At 37.0% G+C, this 19,236-nt stretch overlaps 2 protein-coding genes across 4 annotated transcripts; one reads left to right on the top strand and one right to left on the bottom strand.

Annotated features, from left to right (window-relative positions):
* Positions 1-629: 629 nt before the first annotated feature.
* On the bottom strand, positions 630-11,713 carry LOC408474 (apyrase). 3 transcript variants are annotated; one of them, XM_006564805.3, is made up of 13 exons: positions 11,617-11,713; positions 9,027-9,135; positions 5,277-5,500; positions 3,714-3,939; positions 3,140-3,256; positions 2,794-2,874; positions 2,260-2,461; positions 2,080-2,185; positions 1,918-2,012; positions 1,674-1,828; positions 1,396-1,581; positions 1,050-1,138; positions 633-977 (listed from the first exon to the last, which is right to left on the bottom strand). In XM_006564805.3, exons 3-13 carry the CDS (start codon positions 5,498-5,500, stop codon positions 728-730), a joined length of 1,731 nt encoding a protein of 576 aa, XP_006564868.1. In that variant the 5' UTR covers positions 9,027-9,135; positions 11,617-11,713; the 3' UTR covers positions 633-727.
* LOC410539 (protein 5NUC) lies at positions 11,675-19,160 on the top strand. The gene is made up of 7 exons (XM_394018.7): positions 11,675-11,885; positions 14,037-14,275; positions 15,455-15,686; positions 15,940-16,539; positions 17,823-18,260; positions 18,387-18,576; positions 18,711-19,160. Exons 2-7 carry the CDS (start codon positions 14,145-14,147, stop codon positions 18,899-18,901), a joined length of 1,782 nt encoding a protein of 593 aa, XP_394018.2. The 5' UTR covers positions 11,675-11,885; positions 14,037-14,144; the 3' UTR covers positions 18,902-19,160.
* The last annotated feature ends 76 nt before the right edge of the window (positions 19,161-19,236 follow it).

Raw genomic sequence — 19,236 nt, forward strand, 5'->3', positions numbered from 1 at the left:
CGCGACAAACCGCCGCCTCGGATTCCTCGGATTCGGCTGTGAATGACGAGGAAATCCGGATCGATCGTTCCTCAGCGGATGAACGGATTTCCATTTTGCATTTTGAGGAGTTTTCGAAAGGATTCGGGGAAAATATTTAATCCAATATTTCCAAAGAACTGGAAATGATTGGTCGAAGAGAATTTCGTGAAATTGAACGTTAACAATGATGTAATATAATTCATGAGTTTAAGAGTTTCAGAGGAGAATTTTAACTCTGGTACTTTGGAGATCCTAGCTCGGGGAGATTAATTCGGAAAGAATTGGACGAGGGAAGGACTGGAGGAAATTGAAAGGTGGATGGCGAATTTCGATGAAAAAAAAAGAAAGAGAGAGAGAGAGAAAAAGGAGAGTTCTCGCGGCATCTACAAAGTTGTTCACGCGGCTCGGTGGAAGGGCGGACGAACAGCTGTTATTTCACCTGTTCGATATATTATTTAAATGCTTCACCTGCCGCGAGATGTCCAGATACCGCGAGATAAGCGGCCAAACGTTTCCTGCTTTCACAAAGATACCGCGTATCGCTTCGAACTTTTTGCCGAGGACGAGGAAAATTTGTCGAGAATGGGACGAAACAATCGAGACAAAAATTATGGAAACGCATGGCACATTTTTATTTCTACAAATCTCGATTAATCTCAAAGTTTTTCTTAAAATTCAAGCGCGATATATAATTAATCTAATCTGTTCATTGATCGTTGGGATCATTTTCGTTTAAAAAGATCGTCCGACGATCCTCCCCGACCAGTATCGGGCTGATCTTCTTCATGTAATTGGCCAATTGTTCCGAGTCCAAGTATCCGACCTCGTGATTCCTTCCGCAGCTTTTGAAGGGGACGAATCCGTCCCCTGCTCCGACGAGAAACGTTGGCACCACGATTCTGTACCATTCGTCTTGCCTCAAGTCTTCGAATTTCGGCACCTCGCAAGCTCGACATCTGGGAAAAATGAAACGAATCGTTACGATTCGATAACAAAACGATTCATATACTTGACCGAGTGTGTTTTACCTTATTTTAACCTCTTTCACGATCTTGGAACTACCCGTGTAAATCACTTTTAAACCCGACCATGTCAACTTTTCTTTCATGTTCAAGATCTGAAATGAGAAATATCGTGCATCAATTTCGTTATTATAATCGAACGTCCATTAGTTTCGAATATTTGGCCGTACGAGGGACGACAGAGAAGAGATGCCCCTAACGCACGGCAACACCTGTTACACGCCTGTATATAGGGAAGCGCGCGGAAGAAACTGGCCTGGACAAGAAAAACCGGGCCGTATCTTTGCGATTTCTTTAAATAATTCCCTCCCATTATGCGAAATTAATTTTTTACACAATTTTACCAATTTACCTGCAAGATGCAGCTGCCATTTAACTCGAGAATGTCCCACGTGTTCTCGAAAGGTTGAGCCATCAACAGATCGGAATACGTAATATATCTGCCCGCCGAGTCGATGGGAATCCGTATCCCTCCGGTATTCATAACGCCGACAGCGGCGTAAGTCCAAACGGTTTTATTCTCCGCTTTCTCCACGTACTACGAAATACAAACGAAAGCGACGAAATTTATTTTAGTTTTAAAATTATTTAAAATCCATTTACGAATCAGAAAGTGAACGCGTCACGTACCGAGTCTACCATAGCGTCCGTGATCAAATTTCCAAAGTTACACTCCTTCTTCCGGCATTCGTTGTCCAGATACACCCTCGATTTAGCTATCTTCACGTTCGCTTGCTCGTCCACGACCACCTTCCACGGTTGCAAAGCCTTCACGATCTCTGGATCTGTCAGATATTTTATCGTGGAAAATTAATTTAAATATGGAAATCTTAATCGAAGGAAGGGAAGGGAGTTCGCTTCTTTTTTCATTCACCTTGCTCGATCGATTTGTCGAGTAGAATCGGATTTCCGTCCCAATCGACCACCTCTCCTTTCCCATCGAACCACACCGTCAAGTTTCCCAAGTACCTGTGACGAGAGAAGAAAAGTGACGAGTAATTGAGGACAAGGAAAAGAGGAAGGAAGAGTTACCAACTTTGTGAAAGCCGCGGCTTGAACGATCAACACGGTTCTGTTGCTCCCCTCCTGGACCACCTCCACCGGATATTTGTCCTCAGGTTTATCGATGAACGGGGGTGGTCCTGGAAAGAAAAGCGATTACTTTACACCTTTCCTTCTCGACTTTTCTAAAATGGTCGATGAATGTATAATGTACCGGTGTAAAGAAACGTGTGGGAGTGACCGCCGACGACGAGGTCGATCAAAGGGCACTTGGCCGCCATTATCCTGTCCACGTCCAGGCCGCAGTGGCTCAAAACGATGATAATATCGACCCCTTGGGATTTCAATCTGCCCGCCTCCTCGTTCACCGTTTCCACCTCGTCCAGAAACTTTAATTTCCCGGTGGTGGCGATTTTCTGTCGTTGCGTATAAAACTTTCAACAATTACGGAACAATTATGTTCGCCAATCGTTGTTAAATCTTCGTAATCGCAATTCGTTTTGCCAATTCGTCGCGCGATTCGATCAATCCTCCTCCTTGCAACGTGTGACGCATCGATGATCGAAACGCGAGAATTCCAGCGAGAAATATATTCGTGTGTTGATACACGTGACGTTTGTAGAGAAGAAGGAATGAAGGTGGAAGGTAATTTATTATTCGAAGATTGTTATCGTATTCTTGGATTACGAAGATTTGAACGAGGAGCATATTATATTGGAAAGAAAGGCTGAAATAAAGGTGTACCAACGTTTGTGCTTGATAGAATAACGCCGATCACTCCGATCTTCGTCCCATTTCTCTCGATGATCGTGCTGTTCTTGTACAAGCCCTGAGGATCCAACGATATTTATATAGTTAATAGAGGAAGGAAATTTGATAAATTGAATACTTTAATTTATCCTTCAACATTAGCTGTACGAAAAGCTACGGATTAAAAGGTAAGCAAATTTTTCAAGTAATCGTTTAAAGTAACTTTTATTCGAAATTTTCAACCGGTTACTTTTCCAATACTTGAACCAATGCCAAAAATTTTGTCTCGCTAAAAAAAAAAGACAGAACTTTTCAGAGAGAAGGAAATTAAAATAGGATCTAACCTGCATGGTCGGTTCCTCGGTCGCGTCGATATTGGTCACCACGACGGGTGCCTTGACCATTTTCAAAAATGGCACCACACCCTCCACGTTATTATCGAATTCGTGGTTCCCTATAGTCTGGGGAAAAAAGAGAAAACAAATACAATTACCAATAATATTACCAACGATATCTGGATAATTAAAAAAAAGGGGAAAAAATATTATCAATCTTTCTTTGTCCCCTTTCTTTGGCAACATTAATCAAGATAAGAGAATTATCATTTATTATCTTTCTCCGTTATCGCAATTAACGCAATCGATCCATTTTTCGAAACGAGATCATCCTTCTTCCCCGATTCTTTCGATTGCCTCCTCTTATCTCGGATGGAGATCGATTTAATTTTCACGCCATCTCTCTCTCTCTCTTTCACTTTATCGATGAAATTCGGATGGAATCTCGTTCGGATCGAGAAAACGAAACGATCGATTGTTAACTCGTTGACCCAATTGAAGCTCAACGAGATCGATAGAGCAGAATTCTCTGCTCTTCTCTTTTCTCTCCTTCGATTATATATATATAGATGATAATTTTTACCATCGCGTCGTGGGGCAGCATGTTCATGAACGTAGCGGTCACGTTCCAACGATGAACGGTGTACCACAGAGTCCCCTGATAATGGTCCCCAGCGTTGAGGAAGATCGCGTTCGGCCTCTCCTTCAACAACCGATTCACAGCCGTGGAAATCCTCGCTATTCCCCCCACGCAGCTCGTCTCCTGCCCCTCTTGACACGTTCCGGATCGTGGATTGGTTTGCTCGAACCTGGAAAAGAAGAGAATAGAACACTTCTTGGAAACTTGAAGAGAGAAAATCAATGATCGTTCTCGATCGGATTTTTATTGTCGTCGAAATCGACGGACAGCGCGTGCAGGGAATGGAAATTTTGTCAGAGCGTGCCGTCGGTTAACGAGAGTGTTGAGCAACGACGAGGAGAGGAAAAAAAAAAGGGAACACGGTGGAAGGAAAAGAAGGAGAAGACGATTGACCCGAATCATCGCGCCCCTGACCCTGAGATTTCGCTTGGCAGGACCTTGGAATCGAATGGCGCATGCCGCGCTTTCCGATTCGATTGTTCTGTTTACGTAACCGATCGTTACGTCTCTCTCTCTCTTTCTCTTTTTTTTCACGATTGATTCCTCGAATCGAATCCAGTTGAAAATCTGAAAAATCTCTCGCGAATTCTCGAGATCAACGCTAGGATCTGTCGGATTATTTATTCATGAAAAATTATTAATTAATTTATAATTTATTAAGAATTAATTAAGAAAGGAAGGAAAAAAAAACACGTGACGATTCCGTTCAAAGATAATTTCAATAATTTCGCAATAATAATTTGAAAGATAAAGAGATAATTTCTTTCACTTTCACTCACTTGAATTGATCGATGAGAAGATAGATTGAAAATTAATCGGATCGCTTTCGATTGGTTATCGATCGATCGCGCGAATGTATTATAAATTAATTAAAAAAGTCGCTGTTTTATTTTATTAGATTAGATCGCTTATTTTATTAGAAGAGTTTCTTTTTCGAAAATGTTATAGAAGAAATTTTCTAAAAGATAGAATTTTTAATTTGAGAGAATCAATCAATTCAACATTTCTTTGAATATCGATTAATAAGATTATTCATAAGATTATTTATTAAATTCGTAAAAAAAAAAGATTAATCTTCCATGCGTAGCAAGAATTTATCGAATTTATGAATTTATCGAATATTTCCAGAACGATCGATACGATATTTCGAGCCTCGTCAATATATTTTATTCCTTTTTTAATTTTCGATCATGAAATAGAAGAATATTTTATATCTTCGAAACTCGAAGACATTTCTACAATTTTTTTAAATAAATCTTCAATTCTTTTCAATTCATGCACCGCTATAATAATAACGTCTTGCAATTCGCGCAACCAATTTAACGATCGATGGATCAATCCCCTTACTTCATCAATCGCTTTCTCTTAACGAGAAAGAAGTTTACAATCCGTCCAACGATTTAGATGGACTGGAAAGATACGCTCGATACAGCATTATTAAACGGTTAAACATCATTAAAGGTTAAACGTTTGAGAGGATCGATGAATCTCGAACATTTTTCTCACCTCGCGTGGAAATCGTTCAGATGTATCACCGACAACTCGAACAAATCCGATCGTCCCGGATAACGCGCTCCTCTTCCGGTGGATCCGTGGCATATCGGGGCGAGGAGCAACAAGGGCAACAAGAGCCGATAAATTCGGCCACCGTGGTTGCAATTCATCCGAAATTCCTGGCCAATCTTTTCCCTAGCGAGTCGCATCTTTGAAATCTTTCTCTGGAAGGGCATCTGTCGGGAAAGAAAAAGAAAAAAAAATAACGTTTAACCTTTTTTCTTTCTCTTTTTTTTTTCCTCGTCGTGGATTCAATTGATTTAATTGTACGTGCATTTCTTAAAATTTTCGAGGATCGAAATGAATTTTGCGCATGATTTTTATTATTACTCGGTTATTATTATAAGAGATATAAGAGACGTTTCGAAAATTATTTTTTATTCGTTTTAAATTATCGCAAGTTTTAATTGTAATTTTAAAAAATGTTCATTTGAGAATCGATTTGTAAGAGAGATGAATTTTATTTCCTTTTGGAGCTTGGAGAATGAAAGAGGGACGGTGAAACGTGGGATCGATCGGGATATTATTCGCCGAATTTCTGCCATCCCTTTGCATCTCCCGAAAAGAGAGAAAAAAAAAAGAAAGAAAGAAAAAAGGAAGAAAACAGAGGTCAAAGCATTCGTTTATTCACGTGAATCATGAATTATTTCTAGCACAATAGAGCAGATTATGAGACAAAACGGGGACAAACATGCTTCTCTTCGAGATCTTCCTTCCCGTTCTCTTCGAAAACAACGAAAACGTTTCTCTCCAATGGATTGATACGATTAACCGAGCGGGCAAAAAAGAAAAAAAAAAAAAAGAAAAGAAGAAGCTAATCGCGATATCGTTATCGTACCCTCTCTCTCTCTCTCTCTTTTTTCGCGACAAATTTATCAATCACCACTCGCGAAACTAATTTGTCGAATGGACGGACAATTCTTGATTAATGATATCGAAAAAAGAACAACTCCAACGCGCGAAAACGCGTTGCTCCGATAAAGAAGAAGAAGAAGAAGAAAAAAAAGAAAAAAGGAAAAAGGAAAGAAAAATCGATTCGAAGAGAAAAGAAATGCCAATTGTTTATCGAACACGTCATTGCGAACGTTCGTTAAACAACAGCCGTAATGTATAAATATTTAAAACTTGGGAATGCATAAATTTTACGGATGTCGTAATCCTTGAATCGCCACGACGAGAGAGAGAGAGGAGGAGGAAGAGGTGAAGTAGAAAGAAGAAGGAGAACTCGTGACGAAAGGAGAAAACAAAAGTCACGGAAGGGAACGCGGAATAATTGATCGGGGGAGGATCGAATTTCGGGATGGGAACAAGCGCAATTACGCGCGTAATCGGCCGATTTGGCGAAATGCGGTCATGATTAGTGGGCGAAATAATGATCGTGATTAATCGCAAATTTAACGCGTATAACCCACCTGTCGCGAGCGGCCGCCCGTCGTCGACTGTCTGTCGAGAGGAGGCGTCGCGTTTCATCTCCCCTTCCACCATCAGATAAATTTATTATCTTAGGTTGAAATTCCTTATATAATGGAGGCGATAAAAAATAGGGGGAAATTTGTTGCAACGAACGAGAAAAAACATCGTCGAACAATCCGTTTGATATCTTTTTCTCGATGTATTAAATCTTTTTCTTACCAATACGTGTTTAATTCTTCGTGTTAATTAAACTTTGTAGTAACAGGTTGTAATTCCTTATGTAATGGATAATAAAATAGAGGGAAATTTGTTGCAACGAACGAGAAAATATCGTCGAAGAATTCGTATGATATTCTTCTCGATGTAAACGTTGATTAAATCGATCTTAAATCTTTTTCTCGCTATAATACACGTTTATTTCTGTAAATATTATTCGTGTTAAATATATATTCGTGTTACTTTGTATCAGGTTGTAATTCCTTATGTAATGGACGAGATAAAAATAAAAGGAAATTTGTTGCAACGAATGAAAAAAACATCGTCGAAGAATTCGTTTGATATTCTTCTCGATGTAACGTTGATTAAATCGATCTTATTAAATTTTTTTCTTACCAATACGTGCTTAATTCTTCGTGTTAATTACTTCGTATCAGGTTGTAATTCCTTATGTAATGGATAAAAATAGAGGAAAATTTGTTGCAACGAACGATATTTTTTCTCGATGTATTAAATTTTTTCTTACTAATACGTGTTTAATTCTTCGTGTTAATTACTTTGTATCAGGTTGAAATTCCTTATATAATGGAATTAAAATAGAGAGAAATTTGTTACAACGAGAAAACATCGTCGAAGAATTCGTTTGATTAACGTTGATTACGTTGATTAAATCGATCTTAAATCTTTTCCTCGCTAATACACGTTTAATTCTATTAAACTTCGTGTAAATATTATCCGTGTTAAACATACATTCGTGTTTCTTTGTATCAAGTTGTAATTCCTTATGTAATGAACGAGATAAAAATAGAGGGAAATTTGTTGCAATTTGTTGAACGAAAAAAACATCGTCGAAGAATTTTAGAAGATATTTTTCTCGATGTAACGTTGATTAAAATCGATCTTATTAAATTTTTTCTCGCCAATACACGTTTAATTCTTCGCGTTAAGAATATATTCGTGTTGTTTTATATCGTTACTTTGAAATTTCTTATGTAATGATAAAAATAGAGGGAAATTTGTTGCAATTTGTTGAACGAAAAAAACATCGTCGAAGAATTTTAGAAGATATTTTTCTCGATGTAACGTTGATTAAAATCGATCTTATTAAATTTTTTCTCGCCAATACACGTTTAATTCTTCGCGTTAAGAATATATTCGTGTTGTTTTATATCGTTACTTTGAAATTTCTTATGTAATGATAAAAATAGGGGGAAATTTGTTGCAACATCATACGAAGAATTCGTATGATATTTTCCTCGATGTAACGTTGATTGAATCGATCTTAAATCTTTTTTTCGCTATGACACGTTTAATTCTGTAACCTTCGTGTAAATATTATTCGCGTTAAGTATATATTCGTGTTACTTTATTATCAGATTGAAATTCCTTATGTAATGGACGCGATAGAAATAAAGGGAAATTGGTGGGAACTTTGTTGCAACGAAGAAACGTTCAACGAAGAATTCGACGTTTGATATATATATATATATATTTCTTAACGATCGAAGTCTTCTTCTTGATCGAAGTCCGAAAGATCGAATGTTGATTTCAAATTTTTCCTTATCGATACGACACGTTCAGCTCTTCAACCGGGTGGGCTAACTTCTCGAATATTACTCGTGCTTAGAATAAAATTGTATTCTCGTGATACTTTATCGAGATAAACACTTTTCATGATAACAAATCGTCGAAAAAATCACGCGTGTTTTTTGTGAACGAACGAATAATAATCAGATAACGATTTAATAGAGAATCCTCAAGTGAGTGAGGATAATTTCTTAAGTAGTTTAGAGAAAAGGAAAAATAATATAATATAATATAAAAATACCGTTTAAGATTCGACTTCTGTTGTATTCGGCCTTGAGCCCAATCCAAAGGAGAGACCGATTTCTATTATCCTTCGAGGAAGACCTTCGTCAAAGATGGATTATACTACCAGAAAAACTGCTCAAAGGAGGGGGAGGAGGGGGAACGATTTGTATAAATTTGAGGGTTAGTCGGGCAAAAATGATTCTAGGACGAAAGGGTCATTTAACAAGATCCTCAGGCTCTTCGCTTCAGGATTCTTCTTACCTGACTCAGTTCCTCGTTGTCCTTCGAACGAGTAACATCTCTTGCAATCGAGTGTCAACTGCGGTGAAGCATCGACCTTGTGCGATCCTCGTCCTTGATCCCTGTATATCTATATATCGATTGGAAGTTTTTTTTTGTACGTATCACTTCGTCCAATTATTAAAAAAACAAAATTAATTATTTCGATCGAATAAGTGGAAGGAATGAAGTAGATGACTCCTCGAATTAATATCCAAAGCGCAATCGGTTTTAATTGATGGATAATGGTTGATGGAAAAACTCGTTTAAAATTCCTCGTGAACGCGTGTCTCGTATACATCGATCTCATATGCATATTTTACCATCGAAGTCAATAATAGGAAAATAAAGCGAATATTTCTAATTGCTTAGTACGATTTAATCGATTCGCAAATTAACATTCGAGCGCAATCGGTATAATTGATGGTATAATGGTTGAAAAACTCGTTTAAAATTCCTCGTACACGCTTTTTCCCTATGGAAAGGTGGTTAGGTTCACGTTCGAAGAAGCTGGAACATTATTCGCTTCGCAAATGAAAAAAAAAAAAAAAAAAAAAAAAAAAAAAATATAATTCCGGGCGCAAGAGAGAAATAGTTGATAGAACAGTCATCGATAAATTGTATCGACCGAGAATCTCTCTCTCTCTCTCTTTGTCTCTTTTTCTCTCTCTCTCTCTCTCTCTCTCGATGCAACGACGTATATTACGAAATCGTGGGCTAATTAACGAGTTAACAAACTTTGCAACATCCCGCTAAAACGATTGCAAAATCGTTTGCTCGATGAAATTGCGTTTTCTCCCGGTGTTGAAATTAAAATCGATATTGTTGCGCGCCTATACGCGCAGCACGCGTATTATTCATATTACTTACATTAGGGGAGGGGGGGAGGGGAGCGAGAGGAGTAGAAATTGAAAATATAAAAGTGTTTTCACGCGTTGCTCGTAGAAATACATAAATAAATAATTATAACGCATTCACGACTCTTTTTACGATTCCGTTTTATTAACCGATAAGAATATAATCACAATTTTTTTACGATCGTCACCGTTATCGTTCCTATTACGCACTTGTCGAAACGTAATTTTTCTATTCCTTTCCATTCATTCGAATTCATTCGTCTCCCTGAGAAAAGATCCTCTCCCTGAGAAAAAAATATTAGATTGCATCTATCGACGCGTCATCACGATTCTCTTCCTCGAGAGAGAGAGAGAGAGAGAGATATTATTCGTCGAAATTTGTGAACGAATAATTTTTCAGCGTGGTAACGAGGGAAGGATATACGGGCCGCCAACAGACGTCGCTAGGCGACGCTAGGGCGTCCTGGCGCATTGACAAGATTATGCTGTATTCTTAGTCCCGTGCGTCGCTTAATAAAGCCGCGACTGTGATCGAGTAACGATCCGCAAGACGAATCGTGGAACATCTTCGTTTGCCGGAAGATGAGCGCATTGTATTCCCCTTGGACTGTGTATCGCGATAACGTGTCATTTATGTCGTTATATCGTGTCATTAGAGTGAAACGTTACGTAAAAATGGCGATATCCCTCGCCTCGTCCCTTTATCGTTCTCGTGAAACCATGTGAAACGAAACGAGTGGAAGCCACTCGCTCTCTCGCTCGCTCGCTCGCAGATAAAGAACCGAAACAGAGAGAAACAACGTGTTCACGATGATGCGTGAAATCTGTCGACGAATCGTTCCAATTATTTTTCCTTCTCCTCTCTATTGTTTCCTTCCCGGTGTTGTTTATCGAGTTTGATCGATGATTTGATAACGCGTTATCGACACAAGATAAAAGCGTGATCGTTGTTTAGACATCGAAGAAGAGGCATTGAGATAAAACGAGAGGTTAACAATTAAACGAGTTTCCTTGGTGATTAATCAACGGAAAGAGGCGAAGAAAGAGGCGCGATTCGTTCTTCCGATAAAGCGAGGATTAATTATTAATTAAACGTGTAATTATTTTTTTCCCTCCCTTTCGGATCGAATGAAACGAGACGAAATCGACCCACGATCGTTTAAGATCGCCCCGATAACTTTACTTTGCTCAAAATTAATCCTTTTTTTTTTTTTTTTTTTTTTAATTTTCTCCGTCAAAGGAACGGGATGCAACGAAAATAAATAGTCTCGAAATCTCTTTCGATCGATTTATTTCGCTTTCTATTTTTATTTTCGAAGTGCAGTACAGTACGTACATATACCGTGAAACGTTACATAGTTGATGATCGCGTCACGTTCACGAGGTAACCCTCGACACAATCGCATTCCCGTTATATTTAGCTCTTAAAAATGGATAATAAAAAGACAATTCGAATCTCGTATCATCGATCGAACAGCTTCAACTGCCATTGAACTTGAAAGGCAGCACCAGCAATTCGAATCAGCTTGCCAAATCTCTCTCTATATATATATTATATATATTATATATTGAATAGCCATTTTGCGAGTGAAAAGAAAAGAGATCTCGATCTCTCGACTATGAAAAAATACTCTCGAACGTCCTCTTTCCCGATCGGATCTGCATGCAAGCGAATCTCTTCGTGTCCCCCGAGGGGGGAAACCACGTGTACTTACTCGCTCCCGTTCCACCGTAATAAAAGTCGACCACCGCTCACGATCTCGACCGGTCCGCACCGAAATCCGCACTGTTGGGGGACAAACGGAGGCGGCCCGAGCTTTTCGGTCGACGATCGAGCGTTCAGTCGACGTTGATCGCTCGGCAAAATCGGGCGGAAACGTGGTTCGTTGTGCACAGCGTTATAGGCTACGCCGACGTGTTGTCGTCGTGTGATCGTGCGTTGTGCAATCGGCGGATACAGTACACATCGACCGAGGATCGACCGGTGAGTGATTGGCACCGGGATCCTTCTAATTTCCTAGCCACCGATTTATTTTTGGAAGAATCGGTTCGTCGGCTTGGCTTTCGAATCGAATTCGAGAGAAAGAGAGAGAGAGATTCTCTGTCTGTCTCTCTCTCTCTCTCTCTCCGAGTTACAAGATTTCGCGCGCTTCTTCGGCCGATCTTTTGAACGCTCGGATCGAACGACTCGATCGATGAGATTATGTTTCGAGAAGATTGGAGAGTTTTTTTTTTCCGAAGGGGAATGAATGAAGGTGGATGGCAGGTGGTGCGTGGATATATTTTATAGATTACGGTAAATTCGATCGAGGAGGAAAATGAAAAATTAAGTGAAATTAAGAGTCCGGTTCGTTTAAATCGTTCGAATCACGTTGGAACGAGTAGAACACGTGTTTTTTCTTTTCTTTTTTTTTTTTTAATTACGATATCTATGCCTGTGTACGTCAAGACTCAAGGACAAAAATAAAAATGTTAAAAATATCTTAATTATTCGCCGATTTCGAGCGTTCAAAGAGGTGTAGATCGCGGTAATCGATCTCGATTTCCAATTATTTTTTTTTTTACCGTTCCTCGACCGGTATAATCTATCGCGCTAATCCATCGTCAATATTTTTAACGGTATGCTGTTTCAATTTATCGTACCTGAGATTCTTATCGTGCGTATCGTGGTTTTAATGTCTTGTTGTTAGTTGTAGTTGCACACTCAGCTCATCAGCAAGCATTAAGAATACAAAATATAAAGTCGTCTTACAGTCGAAGTATTTCGAATCGAAAAAAAATATATGAATCGTACGAATCCTTTGAGGATTTTGCCTCTCGAAAAGGATTCGTACTCTCCTCCTTTTTTTTTTCCATCGACAATTAACAGAACTACGATTAATCTATTATAATTCTTTGTTCAGCTTTTCCAAAATATATTTCGATGATTATTAAAGCTTTTACTCGTACCAGAAACCAGTTTCCAACGAGCTAGCTATGAAATTCAATGAAGAAATAGAATGACGTAAAACAGATAGACTCTTTTTCGCGTTCAAAGATATCAGGTAATACGAGGTATTACCGTTTCAGAGCACGCGCGTTGCATTTATTTAAATAACTTATAAATCTTTACAAACGATATTTTTTCCTCCGAATCAATCCTCCGAATAATTTGTACAAAAAAAAGAAAAAAGAAGAACTTTCCCAATTCATGCCTCTTTCAAATGACTTTCGACTTGTTTCTTTTTTCTTTTTTTCTTGTAAATTATCATAAGTATCACTTGTATGGATGCAATGGAAGAATTTTCGCTAACTCGACGCAATCGATGAAAAAAAAATAAAAAGAAAAACCTCGAAATACGCAAAATTTCATTTTTGAAAAATTCGTTCGAACGTAATAATTACTTAGCTTCGTCAGTGACACGTAACACTTACGAGTTTATGTTACGGGAAAAGACATTGGAGATAGATTCTTAGTGTTACGTTGTTAATGAAATTTAAATATTCGTCGAATAATTTGAGGAGAAACAAACAAAACGAACGCTTTTAATCTAACGTAATAATTTAATAAATAATATTTAATTATTGCTCCTTCCCTCTTTCTGATCCATATAAATCGTTCTCTCTTTTTTTTTTCTCATATCTCGTTTCACGATACTTTCACGATATCTATCGATCCATCGATGATCTATTCGTTCGACGAATAGATTATTGATCCATCGATAATCTATTCGTTCAACGAATAGAATTTGTAGACGAGATTCGTTAATCGATCACGTAAAGATTTTTCTCGTCGCAGACGAGGAAGAGGAGGGGGAGAGCAGACACCTTCCTTCTTTCTTTAAGGGAGAAGGAATCTCGTTTCTCTGAAAGCGCGGAGCGTTTATGATAACAAAAATCAACGAGTTGGAAAAAGTTCGCGACGATTTATTCCTCTCCTCATTCGACGGAAAATTTCCAAGGGCGAAAACTTCCTCGAAATCTATCGATCCGCGAAATTGTTCTTTTGTTTCTTTGGGAAAAAAAAAAAAAAAAGGAATATAAATAATAATTTGTCGTGGATGAAAGATCCATGGACGAGGTCGATCGATGAAGGTTAAACTACTTTGACTTTTTTCTATTCTTGTTTTTCTTTTTTCTTTCCTGCTTCTGATAGCCGCACAACATCGAGGCCGCATGTCTCGTTATCTTCGAAACAACCAGATAACAGCGTGAAATTGGACAAAAAGTGCAGGCGAAAAGTGAACAACTACAGGGGTTCAAAATGATGATGGTTATTTGGATAGCGTTCTCCACCCTCTTGGCGTTCTCCAATCAAGTCTTGGCCAATCCTGTGTCCGAGAAGAGCGGCGGGCTCACCCTCAGAATCATTCACACGAATGATATGCATTCGAGGTAAAAAGGATTTCTTTCTTTTTTTTTGCATAACTCTCTTTTCCTGTTCTTCCTCTCCTCTTCTTGAGAAGAGGAGGAGAAAATAATTATAATTGTATATCGTCGCAGGAATGGATTTTTCTGTCGTTACTTTTGCAAAAATCTTTGTGAAGGAGAAAAAAAAGAAAGGAAAAGAAAGAAAGATAAAGAGCAATTTTTATCACGATTTATAATCGATCCCGATTCAATGCCGATCCAAACAATGGGTTAAGATAAAAGAGGGAACATTCGCAAAAGATTTCGATTCTCGGCATTCGCATTAAGCGCAAACAAGCGTATTCCTATTTCTATTGCTCTGCCACTCCATTGTTTCCGCCTTTATCTTCCTATTATTTTTGATTTTTATCAAATTTCTATTATACAAATCCCATTAAAAATTCTTAACGAACGTGCAATTAAAAAAAAGAAGAAGAAAAATCCACTCCTAATCTGTAATGCGACGTACGTTTCGTTTTGCTTTTATTTATTAAGAAAATATTTAATCAAATGGAGAGAAAATGCATCGCGTTACGCTTAATTCGTACATTGTCCCGCTGTTTATATTCAACACGTGTATCGTTTCAGTTAAATATTTAATCAGTTGAAATATCAATGACACGCGATCGCTAATTGCAAACAGTCGAATGATAATTAACATTAACCGTCGGCCGATTTTAATCGTTAATTTTCAATCGTTGATCGAATACCTCTACAGTCGCAATGAATCGCAACCAATTTGCATTCTTCTTTTCAATTTTCTTTCTTTTCCTCGCTTCTCTTTTTTTTCTTTTTTCTTTTTTATACAACACACACAGCAATCGTCCACGCGAATAGATATTTTTTTTTTCTCTTCTCTCTTAAAGAACGCGTCTTACGTCCAATGCCAAAGTTAATTTGTTTATCGATTCACCGACAGACATGCGTACGATAATGAAAATGTCAAGTATAACATGAACTTTTAATTCGTTTCTTATGTTTCTTACTTGCGAGGAAAACACGAGAATTTAATAAAAAACGATTATTATTATTATTATTATTATTATTCGTAAAGAAAGATCGAGAAAATCATTCCTTCGTGATATTCCATTATCGAGATTCCTTCCATCCACGATCCACAAAAAAAAAGAGAAACGATTGACGAAACAATACGGATATTCACAGATTCGAGCAGACGTCGAAATTGTCGAGCGTTTGCTCGGCGAAAGAGGCGAAGGAGAAGAAATGCTACGGGGGATTTGCCAGGTTGGCGACACTGATCCGGCAAGCGCGAAAATCGTCTGTCCCCTGCCTCTTCTTAAACGCTGGGGACACGTATCAAGGATCCATCTGGTACAACGTGTACAAATGGAAGATAGTTGCCAAGTTGATGAATCTTTTGGCTCCGAACGCCACGGTACGGTGTCAAGATCAACTGTTGCTCCTCCTTCGATCCTTCCAGATCGAAATTATAATATTTCTTTTCATTCGTTCCGTCGCATCCTCTGCGTTCGAATTTCTTAAAATTCGAAACGGTTGATGCTGGTCGGAATGATAAGACGAATTTAATCGAATAATTATTACTTTTTTTTTTTAGAATAATCGTACTTAAAATTATCGTCTTAACGATACATTCCCGTCTCCCCTTTCCTGTTGATTATTAATTACAGAGCTTAGGGAATCACGAGTTCGACGATGGCGTGGACGGTCTGATACCGTTCATCCAGAACGCCACGTTCCCAATTGTCACTTCGAATCTAAATTTGAGCAAACAGCCGAACTTGGCCGCCACCAAGCTGTTGAACAGCACGATATTGACCGTGAACGGGGTAAAGATCGGTATAATCGGTTATCTGACCCCTGACACGAGGATAATCTCTAGAACGGACAACGTGATCTTCTTGGACGAGGTGCAGAGCATACGAAGAGAGGCGAAGGAGTTGAAGCACAAGGGTGTTAATGTATTGATCGCCGTCGGCCATTCCGGCTTCAAAACGGATAAAAGGATCGCCCGAGAGGTGGAGGATATCGATATAGTGATCGGGGGGCACACCAACACTTTTCTCTACAACGGGAAACAACCGGATAGGGAGATACCGGAAGGGCTTTATCCGACGGAAGTAACGCAGAAAAGCGGGAGGAAAGTGTACGTGGTTCAAGCTTTCGCTTACACCAAATATCTTGGCAATTTTACCGTAACATTCAACGATAAGGGAGAAGTAAGCAATATCAGTGGAAATCCTATTCTCGTGGACAGTAGCATAGAGCAGGTGAGCTTTGATTTGCTCCTCCATTTTTTGACCCCTCCTGACTTATCCTCCTCGAGAGATTTATCAACAATTTATTTATCAGCCGAGAAGAAGAAGGTTTCCTAGCGTGGAAAACTTCTTTCTCTGTCGATCTTTATTAAACCTTAAGATGATGTTAGATTGTTTTTGAGAAGAGTTTAATAATAATCGACACTTGTATATAATTGTATATTTTCGATTCCACGAGGGACGCGCTCCAGATGAGACTCGATCATTCCAGTTCGAGGAATAACGAATATACGCTGATCGATCTCTGATTATCTTTGCGCACCGATCAACTGGATTCGAGAAATTTCCTTCTTGGGAGTATCGCGATATATCATTGGTTATTTGTCGTGAAAAATCGAATCCGATCGATTCTGTTGGATCCGATCACCTATTGTGACAGAACGTGAAGAACGTGAAGAACATCTAATTGACACCTCGTTGTGAATACAATCGTGAAAGATCCAGTTCTCGTATTTCCACGCATTTGTAATACTACTTATCGTTAAGAAAATACATCAACGGTGACAAGCTTCTACACGGATATACACCAAAGCGTGTATGTACATATACACGTTTAACAAAACCCATCATTATAATATTATTGCGAACGGGCGCGAACAAATTTATTTGACGATAAATCAGATAACGAGGATTATTGATCATTGATCAAAAATATATCCTGAGTAATTAAGATTATTATTTATACAAATTATTGCAGAAAAATTGTTGCAACAGTTAAATCGAAACTTGAACGTTTCATAAATTAATTGATGATAATTCTCCAATTATATTTCTCCATCGTGTCCTATCACATACTTATGTTTCCTATCTTTTTGTTTTTTTTTTTTTAATAATATCGATAAATTTTGATAATAAACTTTTTTTATCTAATATACATATATGCTACAATAAATTGAACGTGGATAACAATAGAGAAGATTTATGAGATCAATGTATATTAATTATTTATTTATCTGAATTTGAATCGAGAAAATCGAGAAATGTTAATAGGGAAGAATTAAATTCTTCCTAAAACATGACGTAGATAAGATGTACGATAATTTATAAGTTAGTTCCACAATCTTATATAACAGGAAAAGCTTTCTCTTAATAATTAATTTATTCAACGAGAAAAAAATATTCTGTATAAATTTTAGTTATATGTATAAATATAAATTTCATATAATATTTTCTTGCCTTTTATATTTTTTTATAATTGTATTAATAAATAGTTTCTTATTTTTGTTTCTTCATAGGCGGAGGATATTTTACACGAATTAGAACATATGAGAAGAAATATTGATAATATTAGCGAAACAATAGTTGGAAAAACTCGAGTTCTTCTCGAAGGAGATAGTAAAGTTTGTAGACAAAAAGAATGCAATCTAGGTAATTTGATTACAGATGCCATGATTGATTATAATGCTGGTGAATATGCAGATCAAAATAGTTGGACAGATGCTGCAATAGCTCTTCATAATAGTGGCAGTATTAGAACTTCTATCACAAGAGCTAATGACGATAAAGTTACAATGGGAGACATTCTTAGTGTGCTACCTTTCCAAAATACCATTGTAAAAGCTTCGTTAACTGGAGAAATATTATTATCTGTATTAGAATGGAGTGTTTATAATCTAGAAAAGAATAATAGCGCTAATCTTGGTGGAGCATTTCTACAAATATCTGGACTTCAGGTATTTAATTAATTATAACTAATAAATTTAATAAAATACATATGTCCATATTCACAAAAAATTATTAAAAAATCGGAGAATATAATATGATATTTATAATAAAAAAATCATTTAATAAATATCTAGGTGATCTATGATTTGTCTCAACCAAAAAATTCAAGGATAGTTTCGGCAAAAGTGTTGTGTGCATCTTGCAATATTCCAACGTATAGCAAATTAGAAAAAAATCAAAGTTATAATGTACTACTGACTGATTTTATGCAAAGTGGTGGCGATGGATATTCTATGTTAAAGAATCTTCAAACTCAACCTCTTGGTATATTTATATATAAATCTTGCCAAATAAAATTTTTTAATATTATTTTTTTTTTATTATTTGCGATTTCGTAAAATGTTTAACAAATATAATAATAAAATATATATATATATATATATATTTTTTTTTTTTAGGTATTACTACATCAGATATATTAATCGAATATTTGAAAAAGCATAGTCCTGTGCATCCTGCTATTGAATGGAGAATTACTTACTTAAATGATCAAATTATGCATACATATAATAATAGTTCTAACAGCATATATCAGTTTATCAAATTAGCAATTTTATTACCAATAATTAGTTTGTTACTAGCAAGATAGATTCTATATGTAATACACATTGAGAAACCGACATTCAGTATTTTAAAACTTCATAATTTATACCCACATTTTATGTACGTTTTACCTTTCTCACTACCTCAAATATGATATGTATATTACAAACTATTTTGATGTTATCAGTAAAAATATCATAAATACTTAATTATTCGATATATAATGAAAATACTTTAATTAATATTTTATATTTTGGATTTTTTGTCAATCGATATTTAATAAAAATAATAGAATACATATATCATATATATTGTTATAAACATTGAATACAGATTCAAATGTTAATATAGTAAATAAACATATTTATTATAAATATATTT

This window comes from Apis mellifera, linkage group LG14 (assembly GCF_003254395.2).
Source record: "Apis mellifera strain DH4 linkage group LG14, Amel_HAv3.1, whole genome shotgun sequence".
Taxonomy (NCBI): domain Eukaryota; kingdom Metazoa; phylum Arthropoda; class Insecta; order Hymenoptera; family Apidae; genus Apis; species Apis mellifera.

Excerpts from the sequence above, each read along its gene's own strand:
- LOC408474 (XM_006564806.3), bottom strand. The coding sequence starts at position 5,500 with ATGCCCTTCCAGAGAAAGATTTCAAAGATGCGACTCGCTAGGGAAAAG. Across the intron at positions 2,013-2,079 it reads CAAGCCGCGGCTTTCACAAA|GTACTTGGGAAACTTGACGG; the intron begins GTTGGTAACTCT and ends CTCTCGTCACAG. Across the intron at positions 1,582-1,673 it reads CGGACGCTATGGTAGACTCG|TACGTGGAGAAAGCGGAGAA; the intron begins GTACGTGACGCG and ends TGTATTTCGTAG.
- LOC410539 (XM_394018.7), top strand. The coding sequence starts at position 14,145 with ATGATGATGGTTATTTGGATAGCGTTCTCCACCCTCTTGGCGTTCTCC. Across the intron at positions 15,687-15,939 it reads TTTTGGCTCCGAACGCCACG|AGCTTAGGGAATCACGAGTT; the intron begins GTACGGTGTCAA and ends TATTAATTACAG. Across the intron at positions 18,261-18,386 it reads TACAAATATCTGGACTTCAG|GTGATCTATGATTTGTCTCA; the intron begins GTATTTAATTAA and ends ATAAATATCTAG.